This window comes from Quercus lobata, chromosome 10, assembly GCF_001633185.2.
Source record: "Quercus lobata isolate SW786 chromosome 10, ValleyOak3.0 Primary Assembly, whole genome shotgun sequence".
In the NCBI taxonomy this organism is placed as follows: Eukaryota; Viridiplantae; Streptophyta; class Magnoliopsida; order Fagales; family Fagaceae; genus Quercus; species Quercus lobata.
In genome coordinates, this window is record NC_044913.1 from 54,067,131 (window position 1) to 54,084,266 (window position 17,136).

Sequence of the window (17,136 nt, forward strand, 5' to 3'; positions counted from 1 at the left end):
GATATGATTGTACCATATTTTGGAATGTATTTCTAATTTTAATTGTTTGAAATGTAACTCAAGTGTTTAGCAATTGGATTTTTCAAAAGTTAATTTTGAAACTATTTTTGAAAGTATAGGTAGACATGCTTTAATCACATATTTATTTGGAAGATAAATTGCAGCTTTTATTAAATTTTTCTTACCTCACTCCACAACATAGCACAAAAAACTCAATTTGCAATTAATTCCCTCAAAGGATTTTGCTAATGCAAAAAGACAGCAAGGAAACACAAGAATAAAAATTTGTGAAAAGTGGATGCAATTTTGAATGACATTTAATAATTTTACTAATCTTGAAAACAATCCATTAATTTTGGCTGAAATTTGGGTTTGAAATGGTATTTTTATGATCGTAGGAAGCTTTTATGTAATTTTGGAAAAGTTTAAGGGCTTCTCATGATTATAGAAAATTTTTGGAGCTTTTTTGTAATTTTGGAAAATTTTGGAGGATCAAAGTGTAATTTCAGGAATTTTGAGGATCTAAATGTAAATTTAGGATTAAAAAGTGCCCAATATCCATTGGTCACTTCACTGATTTGAGAGTTTATTTCCAAATGTATAGCACTGGTTTCTTTATTTTTATCTTCTTTTTCTTCTTTTTTTTTAATAATATAAATTTTTTATTGAAATGATACAAACTACAACAAAGGAAACTGATTAAGATTCTCGAAATACACATCAAGGAAAGCAGGAGGCCACCGACTCTCCCTCAGTAGGAGTCACTCTCTTTTGCTTTAGCACAAGTCTTTTCTCCCTTTTTCAATACGGGTTTTTCTGGGTCTTAAGTAGCCCACAAGGCTTGGTTTAAACCCCTCATCAAAATGGATCAAGTAATCACTGATGGGATTCAGCATCTTCAACTCACTAAAGAAGAGGAAGAAGAAATCTCCATATCAACCACTGGCAGATTAGACCTCTTGGAAGAGTGTGCGCTGAGTCTCTTTGGTCGACTATTAGCAGATAGGCACCAAAATATACGAGCTCTTAAATCCACTCTAAGATCTGCCTAGAAGCTAGGTTCGGATTTAAGGCTAGTAGATCTGGGAAAAAATGTCTTCCAGTTCAAGTTCAGTTCAAGCTATCAAATGGAGTGGATTGAGAGAAACGATCCTTGGAATTTTAACAATAATCTCCTACTTCTCTGCAGATGGAGAAAAGGTCTGCTAGTTGATAATATCTCATTCACTCACTCTCCATTTTGGATTCAAATTTAGGGTCTTCCCTTTGAAAGCATGACAGAAGAAGTTGGGAAGGACCTCGGTAACAAATTGGGGAAGTATATTGAATCTGAAAGGAAATCTTGGTCGGTGGAACAAGCAAAATTTATGCGAATACGAGTGGATATACCCATCGATAAACCTCTGAGAAGAGGTGGAAATATTGTCAATCTGGAAGGGGATAAATATTGAGTTACATTCAAATATGAAAGGCTTCCTAATTTTTGCTATATTTGTGGAGTTTTGGGTCATGATGAGAAACACTGCTCTGGGTACCAATGTAAGTCTGAAAGTCACAGGCAATATGGGGACTGGATCCAAGCAAACAGTGGTTTTAAAGGAGGTATTGAAAAATGAAAAGCTGCTAGCAGCGGCAGATCGGAGGAAAGAATGGATGAAGACTTGGCAATCGGCACACTTCAATGACTGCTAGTCCGACAAGGCTAAGAATAGAGCAAACGAGGTACTCAATTGCTTTGTCAAATCACACAAGCTCCAGCAACACAAATCAGGGACAAAGCAGCAAGATAGTCGTGCTGCCAGCGAAGAACTAGGGAAATGATGTTCAGGTACGTCCTTCAAGCCCAACACCCTCTTCAAACGTGCAGTCACGTGCTCCCTAAGAGTCTTCAGAGACAAGAAAGGGAGTGGAAGCTAATTCCTATGTTGTGGGCTTTCAAATGCACCCACCTGAAGCCCAAAAACCACCCAGCCCGAAGAAACCCACAAGAAAACACTCTCCTAAAAATGAGCCCACTAATACCCCTTTAAGCCCAAAGAGAGGGAATTTAAAAAGAGTTGCTAGAGCCCAAGGAAAGAAGCCCTAAAACACTAGCACACAAGCACAAAATCTAGTTGGGCTCTCGGGTTCCAAAAGAATAGCCATGCATGACTGCTTGGATGAGAGTGTTGAAAATCCTCAAAAGAAGCTACGTGCCTCACACCAAATTGAAGCACTAAACAACTTAGAGAGATCGGCGGTGACTGCTGAGCAGCACCGCTAGGAGCAATGAATTCCCTATGTTGGAACTGCTGGGGAATTGGGAACCCCGGACATTTTTTGCGCTCTGTGATTATGTATAGCACTAGAATCCCAAAATAGTTTTCCTTTTTGAGACAAAAATAAAGAGTAGATGTATGGAAATAGTAAAATACAGGCTGGGTTTTTGAATGGTTTAATTGTTCCTAGTAAGGGTCGTAGGGGAGGTCTTGCCTTGCTCTGGTCCAGTGACATTAATTTGGAAATTAAAAGTTTTTTCAAACCATCATATTGATGCGGTAATTACTGAGCCAAGCAATGGTTTTTTTGTGGAGGTTCACTGGGTTTTATGGACGTCTAGGGACCCATCTCAGGGAAGAATTTTGGAAACTTCTTTCTCTTCTTAATAGTCAATTTAATTTTCCCTGGTTTTGTTGTGGTGATTTGTTTGAAATACTCTCTATGAATAAAAAGTAGGGGGTGTCCTTCGCTCTTAAAGCCAAATGGATAGCTTCCGTCAAGCTGTGAATTTGTATGGCTTCAAGGACTTAGGGTACTGTGGCCCTGATTTTACTTGGTGTAACATGAAAGAGGGGTGTAGCAGAATTTTGCTGCGCTTGGACAGAGCCCTGGCAACCTCGGAGTGGCTTGTGCACTTCAAGGAGCCGAGAGTGCATCATCTAGTTGATACAATGATCTGATCATTGCATTCTCCTCACCACCAACTCACCTTCCCTAGCTTGTAAAAGGAAGGGTCATTTCCATTTTGAGGCGATATGGGTCAAAAGGGAAGATTGTAGAGAAGTCATTCAAGAAGCTTGGAATTTTGGCACCCTTGCCACTACACCAGAAGGGATTGCATCCAACCTCCAAAGATGTGAAGCCGCACTAACTAATTGGAACCAAAATGTGGTGGGCAATATCCAAAAGAAAATTCAAGAGAAAAAAAGGGCTCTCAATTCTCTCTCCATTAATGACAGAGGCACTAGAGGGGCTGAAGTTAACCAGCTTAGAAGGGAAATTAATGATTTCTTAGATAGTGAGGAGACCATTTGGAGACAACGCAGCAAGGTTCACTAGTATAGGGAAGGGGATCGAAACACAAAGTTTTTCCATGCCCATGCTTCTGAGAGAAGGAAAAAGAATACCATTTTAGGGCTATGGAATGATGATGGTGTCTGGTGTGAGAGTAAGGAAAGCATTGTAGCTGCTGCAATATCTTATTTTGAAAAGATTTATTCTACCTCCTCTCCATGTGGAATCAGTGAGGTTACTGGTGCATTGCCTAGATGTGTCACTAAGGATATGAATGCTGAGCTTACTAAGGTCTTTACGAGGGACGAAGTCATCGAAGCACTTCAGTAGCTTCACCCAACCAAAGCACCTAGGCCTGACGGTATGTCTGCAATCTTTTTTCATAAATACTGGGACATTGTAGGGCTAAGCATCACAAACATGATTTTAAATGTGTTGAATTCAAATATGCCCATGATTGAAATAAATAAAAACCAATATTCCTCTCATCCCAAAGACCAACCAGCCCTCCAAAATGACAGAATTTTGCCCAATTATCCTCTGTAACACCACATACAAGCTCATATCAAAAGTCCTAGCTAATAGACTCAGACCAATCCTCCCAAGTATTATCTTTGAAAATCAAAGTGCATTCATTCCAGATCGTCTTATTTTGTATAATGTTCTAGTTGCCTTTGAATTCATGCATTATTTGAATCATAAAGATGAAAGGATGGATAACTATATGTCAATTAGATTAGATATGAGTAAGGCTTTTGATAGAGTTGAATGGAATTTTATTAAAGAAATTATGGGGAAAATGGGTTTTTCTAAACAATGGGTGGACCTTATTATGCTTGGCATCTCTTCTATGTCTTATTCAGTTATTATTAATGGTGACGCTTGCGGAAACATCACCCCTTCAAGAGGCATTAGGCAAGGAGACCCCCTCTCCCTTTACCTCTTTCTTCTCTGTGTTGAAGGCTTTTCAGCTCTTATTCACAAAGCTGCCCATGACAATCAAATTAGCGGAATGTCCATTGGTTGGGGGTGCCCAATAATCACTCATCTCTCCTTTGTTGATGACAGCCTCCTTTTCTGTAAAGCAAAGGTCCAAGAGTGTCGGAAGCTTGTTGACATCCTCCATAGCTATGAAGCGGCTTCGGGGCAAAAGATTAACACCGACAAGTCTTCTGTCTTTTTTAGCCTAAACACTCCTCAAGAGAAAAAGGAAAGCATTCTGAATATCTTTGGTCCAATGCAAGATTCTAGGCATAACAAATACCTTGGGCTGCCCACTATCATTGGAAAATCAAAGGCTCAAGTGTTTGTAGAGATAAAAGATCGGGTGGCAAAAAAACTTGCTAGTTGGAAAGGGAAACTTCTCTCAATTGGTGGGAGGGAGATTCTTATCAAGGCGGTTTCCCAAGCAGTGCCCACATATATAATGAGCTGCTTCCAACTCCCTAAAACTTTGTGCAAAGATTTAGAAAATATGATGAGGGATTTTTGGTGGGGCCAAAGAAATGATGAGAACAAAATTGCTTAGGTCAACTAGAAGAAGATGTGTAAGTCAAAGTTTCATGGAGGGATGGGTTTCAGAAACATCCAAGCTTTCAACCTTGCCATGTTGGCCAAGCAAGGTTGGAGAATTCTCACCAACCCAAACTCTTTGGTGGCTTGGGTTTTTAAAGCTAAGTTCTTTCCTTATGATGAAGTTCTCAATTCTAAAAAAGGAGGCAACCCCTCTTATACTTGGCAGAACATTCACAATAGTCTTGAGGTAATTAAAAGGGGAACACGATGGAGGGTTGGTAATGGTCAAAGAATACATATTTGGGATGATAAATGGCTGCCAACGCCATCTTCTCACAAAGTGATCTCACCCCAATCAGACTTTGGTGACTACCTAATGGTATCCTCCCTTATTGATAATGACACAAGGTGGTGAAAAGTAGAAATGGTTTGGTCCATCTTTTTTCCTTTTGAAGCCAGCACAATTTTAAATATCCCCATCAATTATAATCTTCTTGAAGACAGCCTCATTTGGATTGGCAACAAATGGGAGGTCTTTACAATCAAAAGTGCATATCACATTGCCTCAAGTCTAGTGGACTCAAATGAGGAGGGTGAATGCTCCTCTCCTGATTCTAAAACTTCTCTTTGGAAGCAGATTTGGTGCCTGGAAATCCCTCAAAAGCTCAAAATCTTTGCATGGAGGTCTTGTGTAAATGGCCTTCCAACCCTGCTCAACTTAAGCCATAAAGGTATTCATTGCTCAAGCTTTTGCCCCATTTGTGATAAGGCCTTGGAATCCACTACCCATGCTCTTCTCCTCTATGATCACGCCAATCTAACTTGGGCACAATGGCACAATTGCCCAGTTGAAGTATCTTCCTCACCTAGAGATTTTGTGGATGTTGCCTTGGACTTTATTGAGAAAGGATTCCTTCTTGATTTAGAGCTCTTCTTTGCTATGGCTTGGTCCATTTGGTGGAATCGCAACCAAGCTATTCATGAAGACTTGGGTACTACTCCAAGTCAGGTTTGGGAAATGGCTAACAGATTGCTTAGTGAGTATAAAGATGCTTGCACTCTCCCTGCATTTTCTCTTGCCCCTTCCCTAGCGGCTTGGCAAGCCCCTCCCTCGGGTTTCTTCAAAATTAATATTGATGGCGCTGCTTCAGATGGCAGCCCTTCGTGCATCGGTGTGCCTATTCGTGATTGTCGGGGCTCTCTCATTGCAGCATCAAGCAAAGTTTTGCCTGCTCCTTTCTCTGCCGAGATCTCAGAAGCTTTGGCACTGCAAGATGGTGTGCTGCTTGCTTTGGAATTAGGAATCTCCCATGCCATTGTTGTTTTGGGTGGTGATTTGGGGCACATTATGCAGAACATTAAGAACATATCTTCCTCTTTTTCTTGGTGCTCTTTTCAGCATTTGAAAAGGAGTGGCAACAGAGCAACCCATGAACTTGCAAGAGTAGCTAGAATCTTTGGTGTTTCATAGGTTTGGAAAGGTGTGTGTCCAAGCTTTGTGGAGCATGTAATCATTGAGGATGGTGGTGTGTAGCTGTTTGTTGTTGGTTCTCCTTGCTATTGTTTTGTACTCTCTGTTGTAGCTCAATTTCATTTGAATGAAAATTTCATGTGTTTCCCATCAAAAAAAAAGAAAAAAAAAAAGAAAAAAAGAAAAGAAAGCAGGAGGCCCAGACAGTCAGAAACTAAAAAACAAAATGCCCCAAAATCTATTTTAAATAGTCCAACTATCAAGAGCATGGGGGCACTTTGTTAGTTTTCCTAGAACCCCAACTAAAGGGGGTAAATTTGGCATCTAACATAATTTAAGAGACTATTTCATTAGCAAGCACATTTTTAAAACTATTTAGGAAACTAATATTCGAGTTCGAATCAAGTCTTTAGGACTCAAGTTTTAGTGTTGGCATGAAACAATTTATCCACATGGAAGAGACTCGAGTTTCATGTGGATTTTTTTCCAAGCCAGACTGCTCTACCACTTGTAACTCGAGTTCTATCTTTGAACTCAAGTTTTAAAGTTTCGAGTGTTAGTTTTCTAAATAATTTTGCAAACTTGACAACTAAATAAAATGTTTCAAAAATAATGCTAAGTGCCAAAAAAATTCAACTCAAAACACAGTTTTAGCTATGCAGCCCGCAATTTCCCAAGGGATTTCTTCAAGTATATGTTGAATGGACTCAACCCAATACACAGTTTAGAGTCACTTTCGATCAAGATGGATTCTAAATTGAGGGCCTTTGAGAGATGCATAGCCCATAAGATGGCTTCAACTTCTTCCTTTTTTGAATTGGCTAATAACAGTTCCTCCCTCTCTAGTCACAACTCACGAACCACCGCAGCAATAGACACACATTTCAATTTTCAACCCAAAAGCTACATCACAATTGAGTTTGATACAACCAAAGCTTGGCCTCATCCACCTAGCATCTACTATAGGAAAACTGGAAAAAGAGACGTCTGATCTTCTTCTTGAATTCCAATGCTCATTGAAGGAATTGAATAAAATTCTCATTGACTTTTGACATCTAATGTGGACCTTGTGATTCCTGAGCTTCCAAATATGGTCAATAGCTCCTTCCCTGATAGCTTATACTGCCTTAAAGATTCGGGAAAATGTAGTTTTGAAAAAAGGTTGAGGATTTGAGCTTGATTTGAAAATTGTCATTGCTTTCTTATTTTTATGGCAAAAATGCACTTTTGGTTCCTATATTTTGGGTTGATTCTCTATTTGGTTCCTAAATTGATTTTGCTCTTAGGTCAGTCCTTGATTTCAGAAAACCGATTCTATTTTGGTCCCTACCATCAACCCAGTAACTGAAAAATCAGATGTGGCAGATGGAGCCCATTGTTGGCATGTTAGATGCTAACCTACCAAATAAAATAATAATAAAATATTTTATTTGACATTTTTTTAAAAGCCACATCAGCATTTTCTGAATTAAAAAAAAAAAGCCATGTCAAACAAATAAATTAAAAATAATTTTTATTTTTCAATTTTAGTTTAATTAAAAATAAATAAAAAACGAAAATAAAAATTATTTTTCAGTTTTAAAGATTGATAAAAAAAATTTATAGCAACTTTCTCAAATATTGTTGAACTTTCGTGACAAACAAACACATCACAAAATTTAAATTTATCAATTTTTAGACACAAAATTAAAATTTCAAAAAAAAAATATTTTGAAAACCCCCCACAGACCCAAAACAAAATTCAAAGATTCATAACCCTCTCAAGTGCTCTCTCTCTCTCTCTTCAAAAGCAAGTTCAGATTCTCTCTCTAACTCACCCTCTTTCTTTTCCTTTCTTACTAGTGGTGGTGGTGGAGTCATCCCACGATGAGGAGAGGAATGAGTACCGGCAGACGGATCGAGTTGTAGTTGACGGCATGGACCTTAGTCTGCGTTGGAAGGAGTCAATTGGGTTGGAGGTTGGGGGAAGAGAGAGATTGTAGATCTGGGTTTGCTTACCCAAACGAAAATTTTTAAAGCTCTCTTTCTCAGATCAAAATCTCCATCTCTCTCTCTCTCTCTCTCTCTCTCTCTCTCTCATCTTTCTAAAGCTCTAAAGCTCTAAAGTTTCTCTCTCAGATCATGGATTTAGGAAAATCTCTAAAGCTCTCTCTCAGATCAATGGATGTGAAGTGGTGGTTGGTCTAGTGGCGGGTGGGGGTGGATTGTTGGATGGGTTTGTTGTTGGTGTGGGTTGTAGTGGCTTCATGGACTGATCGGTGACAGTGGCGTTAACTGGTGGTCTGATCTGTTCATGTGGGTTTCAGATTGCAGGATTAGTTGGTTGGTTGGTTAGATCAGTGATCATTGGTTGGGTTTGTTGTTGGTTTTGTCTTTGGATTTCAAGGTATTTTCTGGGTTTCGATGAGGCAATTGACCAAAAATGCTAAGCACAACAATGTGGGTTGGGGCTGGGTTTCGAGTTGTTGCTGTGTTTATTTTAAATTTTTGTATTTGTTTTCTTCATGTGGATTTGATTATTTTTCTGGGTTTATGGGTTTGATTTGTTGGAGGTTTCGGTAGAGGATAGAGATTTTGAATGAATTTTTGTATGTTTATTTGCTAAGAAAATGTAATAAAAGAAAAGAAAATATTGATTATTTTAATTTTCTGGGCAACCTTCATGTTCCTTCCCGAAGAACATGAAGAACATGTTACTTTGTTCTTTTGAAAATAATGAAAAGAAAAAAAGAAAATAATTTAATTACTCTTTTTAACTAGATTGTATTTTATTTTATTTTTTGTTTGTATTTTATTTTTTTTACAATTAAAATTAAAGTTGAGAAATAAAAATTTTTTTTGCTTGCATTTTTAATTAATTTATTTGCTAACATGGCATTTTAAAATATTTTTTTAATGACAACTGTAGACACTCGATTTTGCATCCATAATTTAATATTGGAAGATGGCTAAAATGACCATTCATATAAATGACCATCCATAATGTAATTCATTCATTGCATATCATACAAATGATCTTGAGATTCTAATGGTCGTGACGGTATGTCTGATTCTCAAATTGGACCATCGGATTGAAAGATATCACGAGATCAAGTTTTCACATTTTGCATGCATTGTATGGGGTGAAACCAATCACGTATGATTAATTGAAATTAATTTTGATTGGTTGATGAATGAAAATAATTAAATGAATTTTTGTGATTGGTTAAGCATTTTTCTTGAAAGTGAGATTTGTTACATGGGATTAAAACAAATAAGCTGATAATGTTTAAAGACTGTAGATAATTAGGTTTTTGGGATAATTATATACAAAATAATTATTTTAAAAGTCCTAATTATCACTTTGGAATGAGTTTTATCATGGAAATAACTCTTAAATTTGTCCAAATACAATTTTGGAGTTGGAAAACACTTCAAAAATGTGCTAATCAAGTAGCAGATTTTATATTCACGTTCCAAGGCACTTTTGTTATGGTAGAACTCAAAATTCGGACTAGGCTATTTTTGGAAAATTTGTAGAGAATTGAATTTCCCTTCAGCTGTCAAAATTTCAGCTTAATCCAAATTTTGAGTAAAAAGATATGATCAAAATACTGAAACTTGTTCTGATCTGAAAAATCAGCTTACTCTTATCCAAATTTCCCTTTTTTTAGGATTTTCCTCATACGTTTTTTGCTTATTTTTTAAGCTGATTGGACTTGATTTTTAAGCAAACCTAGCTTATTTTTTAAGCAACTAACACTTCTATAAATAGGGGAGGCCTCCCAACATTCAAGGACCCTTTTTCTGACCCTTCTTTCTGACCCCTTTCTACCCTTGTTCTGACCCTTCTTTTTCTAACTTCTCTCTCCCCTTACGTTAAAGAAGTTCTAGAAGTCTAGCTTTAGGAGCTTCTTTTTTGTTAAGAGGCTACACTTAAATCCTTAAAAAAATTGTTTCCCTTTGAGAAACTCTTTCCTTGAGGATTAAGTTCATGCAAGTATAACTCTAACTTTGTTTCCATAACATGCTTACATTTATGTTTTGGGCTACACTTAAATCCTTAAAAAAATTGTTTCCCTTTGAGGAACTCTTTCCTTGAGGATTAAGTTCATGCAAGTATAACTCTAACTTTGTTTCCATAACATGCTTACATATATTTTTTGGTTTCCATGGACATGATGTTTTCTTTTGTGTTTAAATAATCATGTTTCTTATATGTTATCACATGTTTTCTTTTGCTTTCAAAAGTTTTCACATTATTAATTGATGAACATATCTAGATCTAGGGTTGAATCTTGCCTTAGAATTTTAGATCTGCAATTTTTTTGTGTTTTTTTTTTTAAAAAAAACTAAAATCAAATTTGAAAATTTTCTTCATTTTTTATTTACTAAGAGTCAGATCTGTATTTTTTTTTCTTTGTTTCTTTTCCAAAGTAAAACCAAATTTGAATTTTCCAAATAAAAATCCCCTCTGTTTTTAATAAAAAAACCAGATCTGAATTTTCCAAATAAAAATCTTCTCTGTTCTTAATAAAAAATCAGCTCTGCATTTTTTCCAAATAAAAATCTGCCATGTGTTTAGTAAAATCTGGTCTGCATTTTTTCAAATAAAAATCTGCCATGTTTTTGATAAAAAATCTGATCTGCATTTTTTCCAAATAAAAATCTAGTCTGTTTTAAATAAAAAATCAGATCTGCATCTTTTTAAAATAAAAATCTGACTGTTTTTTTAAATCAAAATCAGATCTGCATCTTTGAATAAAAAATTTGTGTTTTCAAAATAAAAATATGTTTTTTCCCACATTAAAAAATCCCAATCAGATCTGAATTTTTATTTAAAATCCGTTCTTTTTTCTTTTATGGAAACTCAAAACTAAATTTTTCATTAACTATTCTCATCAAATTTTTTTCACACAAAATAAAATGGCAGATCTAAGGTTCTTGAATAAAATTTTAACCCTAGATCTAGGATTTAACATAGCATCTGTTGCATAACATTTTATACTTTGAATATGGGTATTTAATGGTCATTTAGGATCTGTTTGGATACCGTTTATTTTGCTGAAACTGAAAACTTATTGGTAAAAATACTGGAGATAAAGGTAAAAGTTAGCTGAAATAGTATAGTAAGGTCCATGAATAATACCAAAAATAAATTGAATAGTGAAATAATTTTAATTTTTCATTGTTATCTAAACGGAGGCTTAGAGTCTAGAAGACCAAACTCCGTCTAGATGAAAACACCTTCCCATTCCGTAACTTAGCCCCCAAATTTAGGTTTTTGGATAGTAGACTAGTGTTTTATCTTTTGTTTTGGTAGATTGTAACTAAGATCAAAGCTTTGCAATTTTTACATGGATTGTATTAGGACCAAAGCCTTGTATAGTTATTCTACCAAGATGTAATTGTATAATCAATTAATGAATTTGAGGTATTTTTTGGACATGTAATTGTATTTTATTTTATTATTTTTTTTTTGTATAAAAAATAAGCATAAAAAATAAGTGGCGACTCCACAATTACCAAAAGAGAGGTGCCCTAAGCACCCAAATCTCTTTTTGAGAGCACCCCTCAAGATGCGCAGTCTATCACAACCACATCAACTCTATAATTAGTCACGTCATCATTTAACATGCCAACAATGCACTTCGTCTGCCTTGATTTTTTTGTTACTTGGTTGATGACAGGGACCAAAATAGAATCGATTTTCTAAAATCAGGAACTGATCTAGGAGCAAAATTAATTTAGGGTCCAAATCGAGAATCAGCCCAAAATGTAGGGACCAAAAGTGCATTTTCACCTATTTTTATTTCTTGGATTTAGGATTTTAATTTAAGTTGGGCTGAGTGTCCATTTGTTTTATGTTTCAATAGGAGTGGATTAAATTGTTTTGGGTTTAAAAAATCAAATTGTCTTGAGTTGTGCTCCTTTCTTTTACTCAAATGTGGGCTTTTTAATTTAAGTTGCACACCATTGCACATCCTTAGTGCGATGGTCATTCTACAAGTATAAGTGTTTGTGGGGTGTGGAAGGCAAAGACTGGGGTTCAAGTCTCCAAAAAGAAACTTCACATACATATACACGTATATTAGATTAGAGTAGAATTTCTATCTTGTATCAAAAAATAAAAATAAGTTGACTTGAGAGGAAATTTGATTTAAAAATGGATAGGTTCTGGTGTTGGGTCTGTATGTTAAATTGAGATCTTAAGGTTTCCCTTGGGCTTTATTAATTTCAAAGTGAGATTGTTTTGTTTCAAGGTCGGTTTAAGCAACTTATGTGTTAGTACAAAAAAAATAAAAGGCTTATTGTGATGTGGTTTTAGATTTATGTTACAGGGCGGATCATACGTTAACTTCCATTAGGTGAAAAAAAAAACCTTTTTTATTTTTTATTTTATAGATAATTATCCCTATACCCCCAAGCGTATGGGGGGAGGTGCCGTTGAGAGAAAAAACCTAAACAAAATATTGATGTACCTTTTGGTCTTCCTTTTGGAGATACTTTGATTGATTTGATGTTATGGATTTAACATTAGTACATTACTCTCTAACTATACAAAAAATCTATATACCTAATAGGATTTTGTTAACAAATGTGCAGCATTTAAAATGCATTTATTACGTTATTAAATAATATTTGAGAAAAGTTAATGAATGTCTTGAAGATATTTGTTTAGAAAATACTTTTAGAAACTTTTGATAGGAAAAGAAAAAAAGTAATTATTTTTTTAATAATATTTTATATTTCTCGTAAAAGTGATATCAAAATTTTCTTAAAATGGTTCATTAACGAATACCCTAAGGGTATCTGTTAATTGAACCTATAATATTTTTATTCATTCCAAAAAAGGGGAAATGTTAATTTAAGGCATCAGTTTAGGAACTATTTTTAGAAACATTTTATTGGAAGAATAATAAAACAATAAATGTTGTTAATAGCTTTTTATATTTCTCATAAAAATTATGTCAAAACTTTCTTATTATAATTTATTAACAGTTGCCCTAAGGGCATCCGTTAACATGACAAAAAAAAAAAATTATATATATATATATATACAAACCATACACATATATACAAAAAACTCGATATTGTGCGTGTAAGCTAGTGAATCATTAATATATATATTTTTTGTTTTAAAAAATGTGCATTACAATTCATAATTAAGCATTTATTAATCTTTAACTTGTTCCCTTATGTCACTCATTAATAGGAACCTTCATAATAAGGCAAACACTCTTATGGCATCCACATGACATCATTCATAGTCAATCAATATATAGTTTGGTTGCCATGAATTCCATAAGGGTAAATAATCATATTTAGTGTTTTCATAAACTGAAATAATGACTTGAAGTCACAATTTAAGTTTACAAAGTACACTGTGTGTAACACACATGTTTGAACTAAACATAATCCAATCCCAAAACCTAACATCCACTGCCAACCTCCAACTACCACCTTAAAACCTATGCATAGGAAACTGGCTCGAAATTTTTTAATTATTCTACTAAATCCATTATAGTCCGTGGATGAATCATTAGATTTGTTTATGTTGTTTTGATATTCCTTTTATTTCACAACACATTATTGGATGGAACTCCAATCAATTCAAAAATATTTGTGCTAATTTGTCTTGCAACCTTAAGGTTATGACTTATGTGTGTGATACTTAACCCAACATAAATTTCCCTTAAGAATTAGTAATCTTACTATATAATTTAGTTTTCATTTGATGGACTAAAAAATTTATGAATTTTAGGCAAGACATATGATATACATATGTTTTATAAATGTTTCAGGTAGGTTAATGATTCTTATAAAAAGTTAACATTTCAAGAATTTAGATTAAACTTTGTGTTATAACCCCTTTCCCTCTTTCTTGTGTGTGTATTTGTTTCTCAAAAAAAGAATTTAAATTAAATATAGCATTACTTAATTATATTTCACGTGATATAAATATTTGTCCAATTAATCTCTCAAAACTTGAATTCATCACCCTAGATATTTCAGGCAAGAATTATTTATTATAGATCCTTGTTGTTGAGATCCACCACTATTCAATGAACTTGGGAGGTACTATTAAAGATGGCAACCAAAACTCCCTACAGCTTAAATGCAATGATTTATATTCATTATCATCTCCATGAAGAATTAAAAATTGAGTACCTTAAAATAAAAGATCTCAATGATCTTATTGAATAATTTAAAAAAGAAAGATATGAGCATCAAAACGCCATAATCCTCACCCTAGATAAGATGCTTTAATCAGCTTAAATGAACTGGCGGAATCCATTCTCTCTCAGTGTCACTAATATTTCTCTCTTTAAACAATGGAAAATGTTAATGAATTTCCTAAAGGCATTGGTTTAGGAATTATTTTTTTAAACATTTTATGGGAAAATGATAAAGTAATTAATTTTTCAGTCAGTTTTTTATATTTCCCATAAAAGTGGTGTTAAAACTTTCTTAATCTGATTATTAAAGATTGTTTTAAGAGCACCCGTTAACATGACCCTTAAACAATATGTCACTCTACCTCATTTTGATATTTTTAAAGTGAGTAAAGAAACCTGGATCATGTGATACTTGATAGTAGTTAGGTCCATACACTTAAATTTCGGTGCATATATATGAGATGTCATGTTCAAATGCTTATCTACATTAAAATGTGGTAACAACTACCTTTGCCAGATGCTTGATCAGCTTCAAACAAAGTGGAGGCATCCATTCTTTATTATGGCGTTGATATGTCTCTCTCTAAAACATATGGTCCTTGGATGAAATGGAAGTTCCAACTTTCTATTTGTCATTTTATACTCACTTAACCTCGTTTTGATGTTTTTGAGGGATAGGAGAGACCGAGGGAGAGAAGATGAAGGCAACTTACATGTCACGACAAAGGGGCTTAAAAATATGAGATGCCAATTAAACCATGCCACATTCAAAATGTTATCTATCCATATATTTCTATCTATCCATAAATCTTACACCCAATTTCATATAACATGTTTATGTGTCAATTTACGATTGGAGTTCAGCACTTACAAAAGAGATCATCATAGGTACTTGCTTAAAAAAAAAAAAAAAAAAAAAAAAAAGCACCAGTCACGATATAATACTTAAGCATATTGTTGAATAAGAGATCTGAAGTTCAATCTTCGCCTACACCAAAATTAATTGATATCTTAGTCTCATGATAAAAAGCTATCATTAAAAGTGGGCGTCATAAGTTGAAACTCCTTAAAAAAAAAAAAAAAAAAAAAACCTTAAGCATATCGTGAATTTGAGTATATATATTCCAAGCATTTTTTATTTAATATCCAACGTGTCAAGTTGATTCACCAATGAAAGTATCTCGTATATTCGATCAAATTTATATCGCTCATTCACTTGTGGAATAATGACAAATGCACGTTACAAAGACAATTCTATATATAAAGTCGCAAGTTGCAATTTAATAATCAATAAGTATAGAGTAGTTATTTGCTAGAAAAAATGTGTTCTCAATGGTGGAATTAAGTCAAAACTAGTTGTTTCTCCCCCCCCCCCCCCAAAAAAAAAAAAAAAAAATCTGTATAGCTAATTCATTTATTTATTATGAAAATTTTTGTCTTACATATAAATTATTGTGAATTATTATGGATTTAACATTAGTACCTTACTCTTTCACTATACAAAAAAGCTGTATACCTAATAGGATTTTGTTAACAAATGTGTAGCAGTTAAAATGCATTTAATATTTTATTAAATAATATTTGAGAAAAGTTAATGAATGTCCTAAAGATGTTAGTTCAGGAAATATTTTTAAAAACTTTTGATAGGAAAAGAAAGAAGTAATTGATTTTTTTTAATAACATTTTATATTTCTCATAAAATGCATTAAAACTTTCCTAAAATGGTCTGTTAACAAATGTCCTAAGGGCATCTATTAAGTAGACCTATAATATTTTTATACATTAAAAAAAGTGGAAATGTTAATTTAAGGCATTGGTTTATGAACTATTTTTAGAAACATTTTATTAGGAGAATGATAAAACGATAAATGTTGTTAACAGCTTTTTATATTTTCCATAAAAATTGTGTCAAAATTTTCCTATTATAGTTTATTAAGAATTACCATAAGGGTATCCGTTAACATGACAAAAAAAAAAAAAAAAAAAAAAAAAATACAAACCACACACATATATCCAAAAAACCACAATATTGTGCATATAAGCCAATGATTCATTAATATGTATATGTTTATTCTGAAAAATGTGTATTACAATTCATAATTAAGCATTTACTAATATATTAATTTTAACCTATGCCCTTAGGGCACTCGTTAACAGGAACCTTCATAATAAGGCAAAGGCTTTTTTGGCATCCACATGGCATCATTCATGGTCAATCAATGTATAGCTTGGTTGCCATGAGTTCCATAAGGTTAAATAATTACACTTAGTGTTTTTAAAAATTGAAATCTTGACTTGAAGTCATAATTTATGGACCGTTTGGATTGAGGGAGAGGGAGGGGAAGTAGAGTAGAGTAGAGTAGATTTAGCACAAAATTAACTTATTTTTAGCCAATTCTACTCTACTCCCCTCTATTCTCCCTGCTTCCCCCCTCCATCCAAACAGACCATTAAGTTTACAAAATACACTGTGTGTGTATCACACCTGTTTGAACTAAACACAACCTAATCCCAAAACCTAGCATTCACTGCCAACCTCCAACTCCAACTATCACCTTAAAACCTATGCATAGGAAACTGGCTTGAAAATTTTTTATTATTCTACTAAATCCATTATAGTCCGTGGAGGAATCATTAGATTTGTTTATGTTGTTTTGATATTTTTGCTAAGCGTTTATGTTGTTTTGATATTCCTTTTATTTCTCAACAATTATTGGA

The 17,136-nt window shown here is 34.1% G+C and overlaps 1 protein-coding gene across 1 annotated transcript; it reads left to right on the forward strand.

Moving 5' to 3' along the window:
- Positions 1-5,212: 5,212 nt before the first annotated feature.
- Positions 5,213-6,259, forward strand: LOC115964974. Its single transcript, XM_031084190.1, has one exon. The coding sequence runs from the start codon at positions 5,213-5,215 to the stop codon at positions 6,257-6,259; it is 1,047 nt and encodes a 348-aa protein (XP_030940050.1).
- Positions 6,260-17,136: the final 10,877 nt, after the last annotated feature.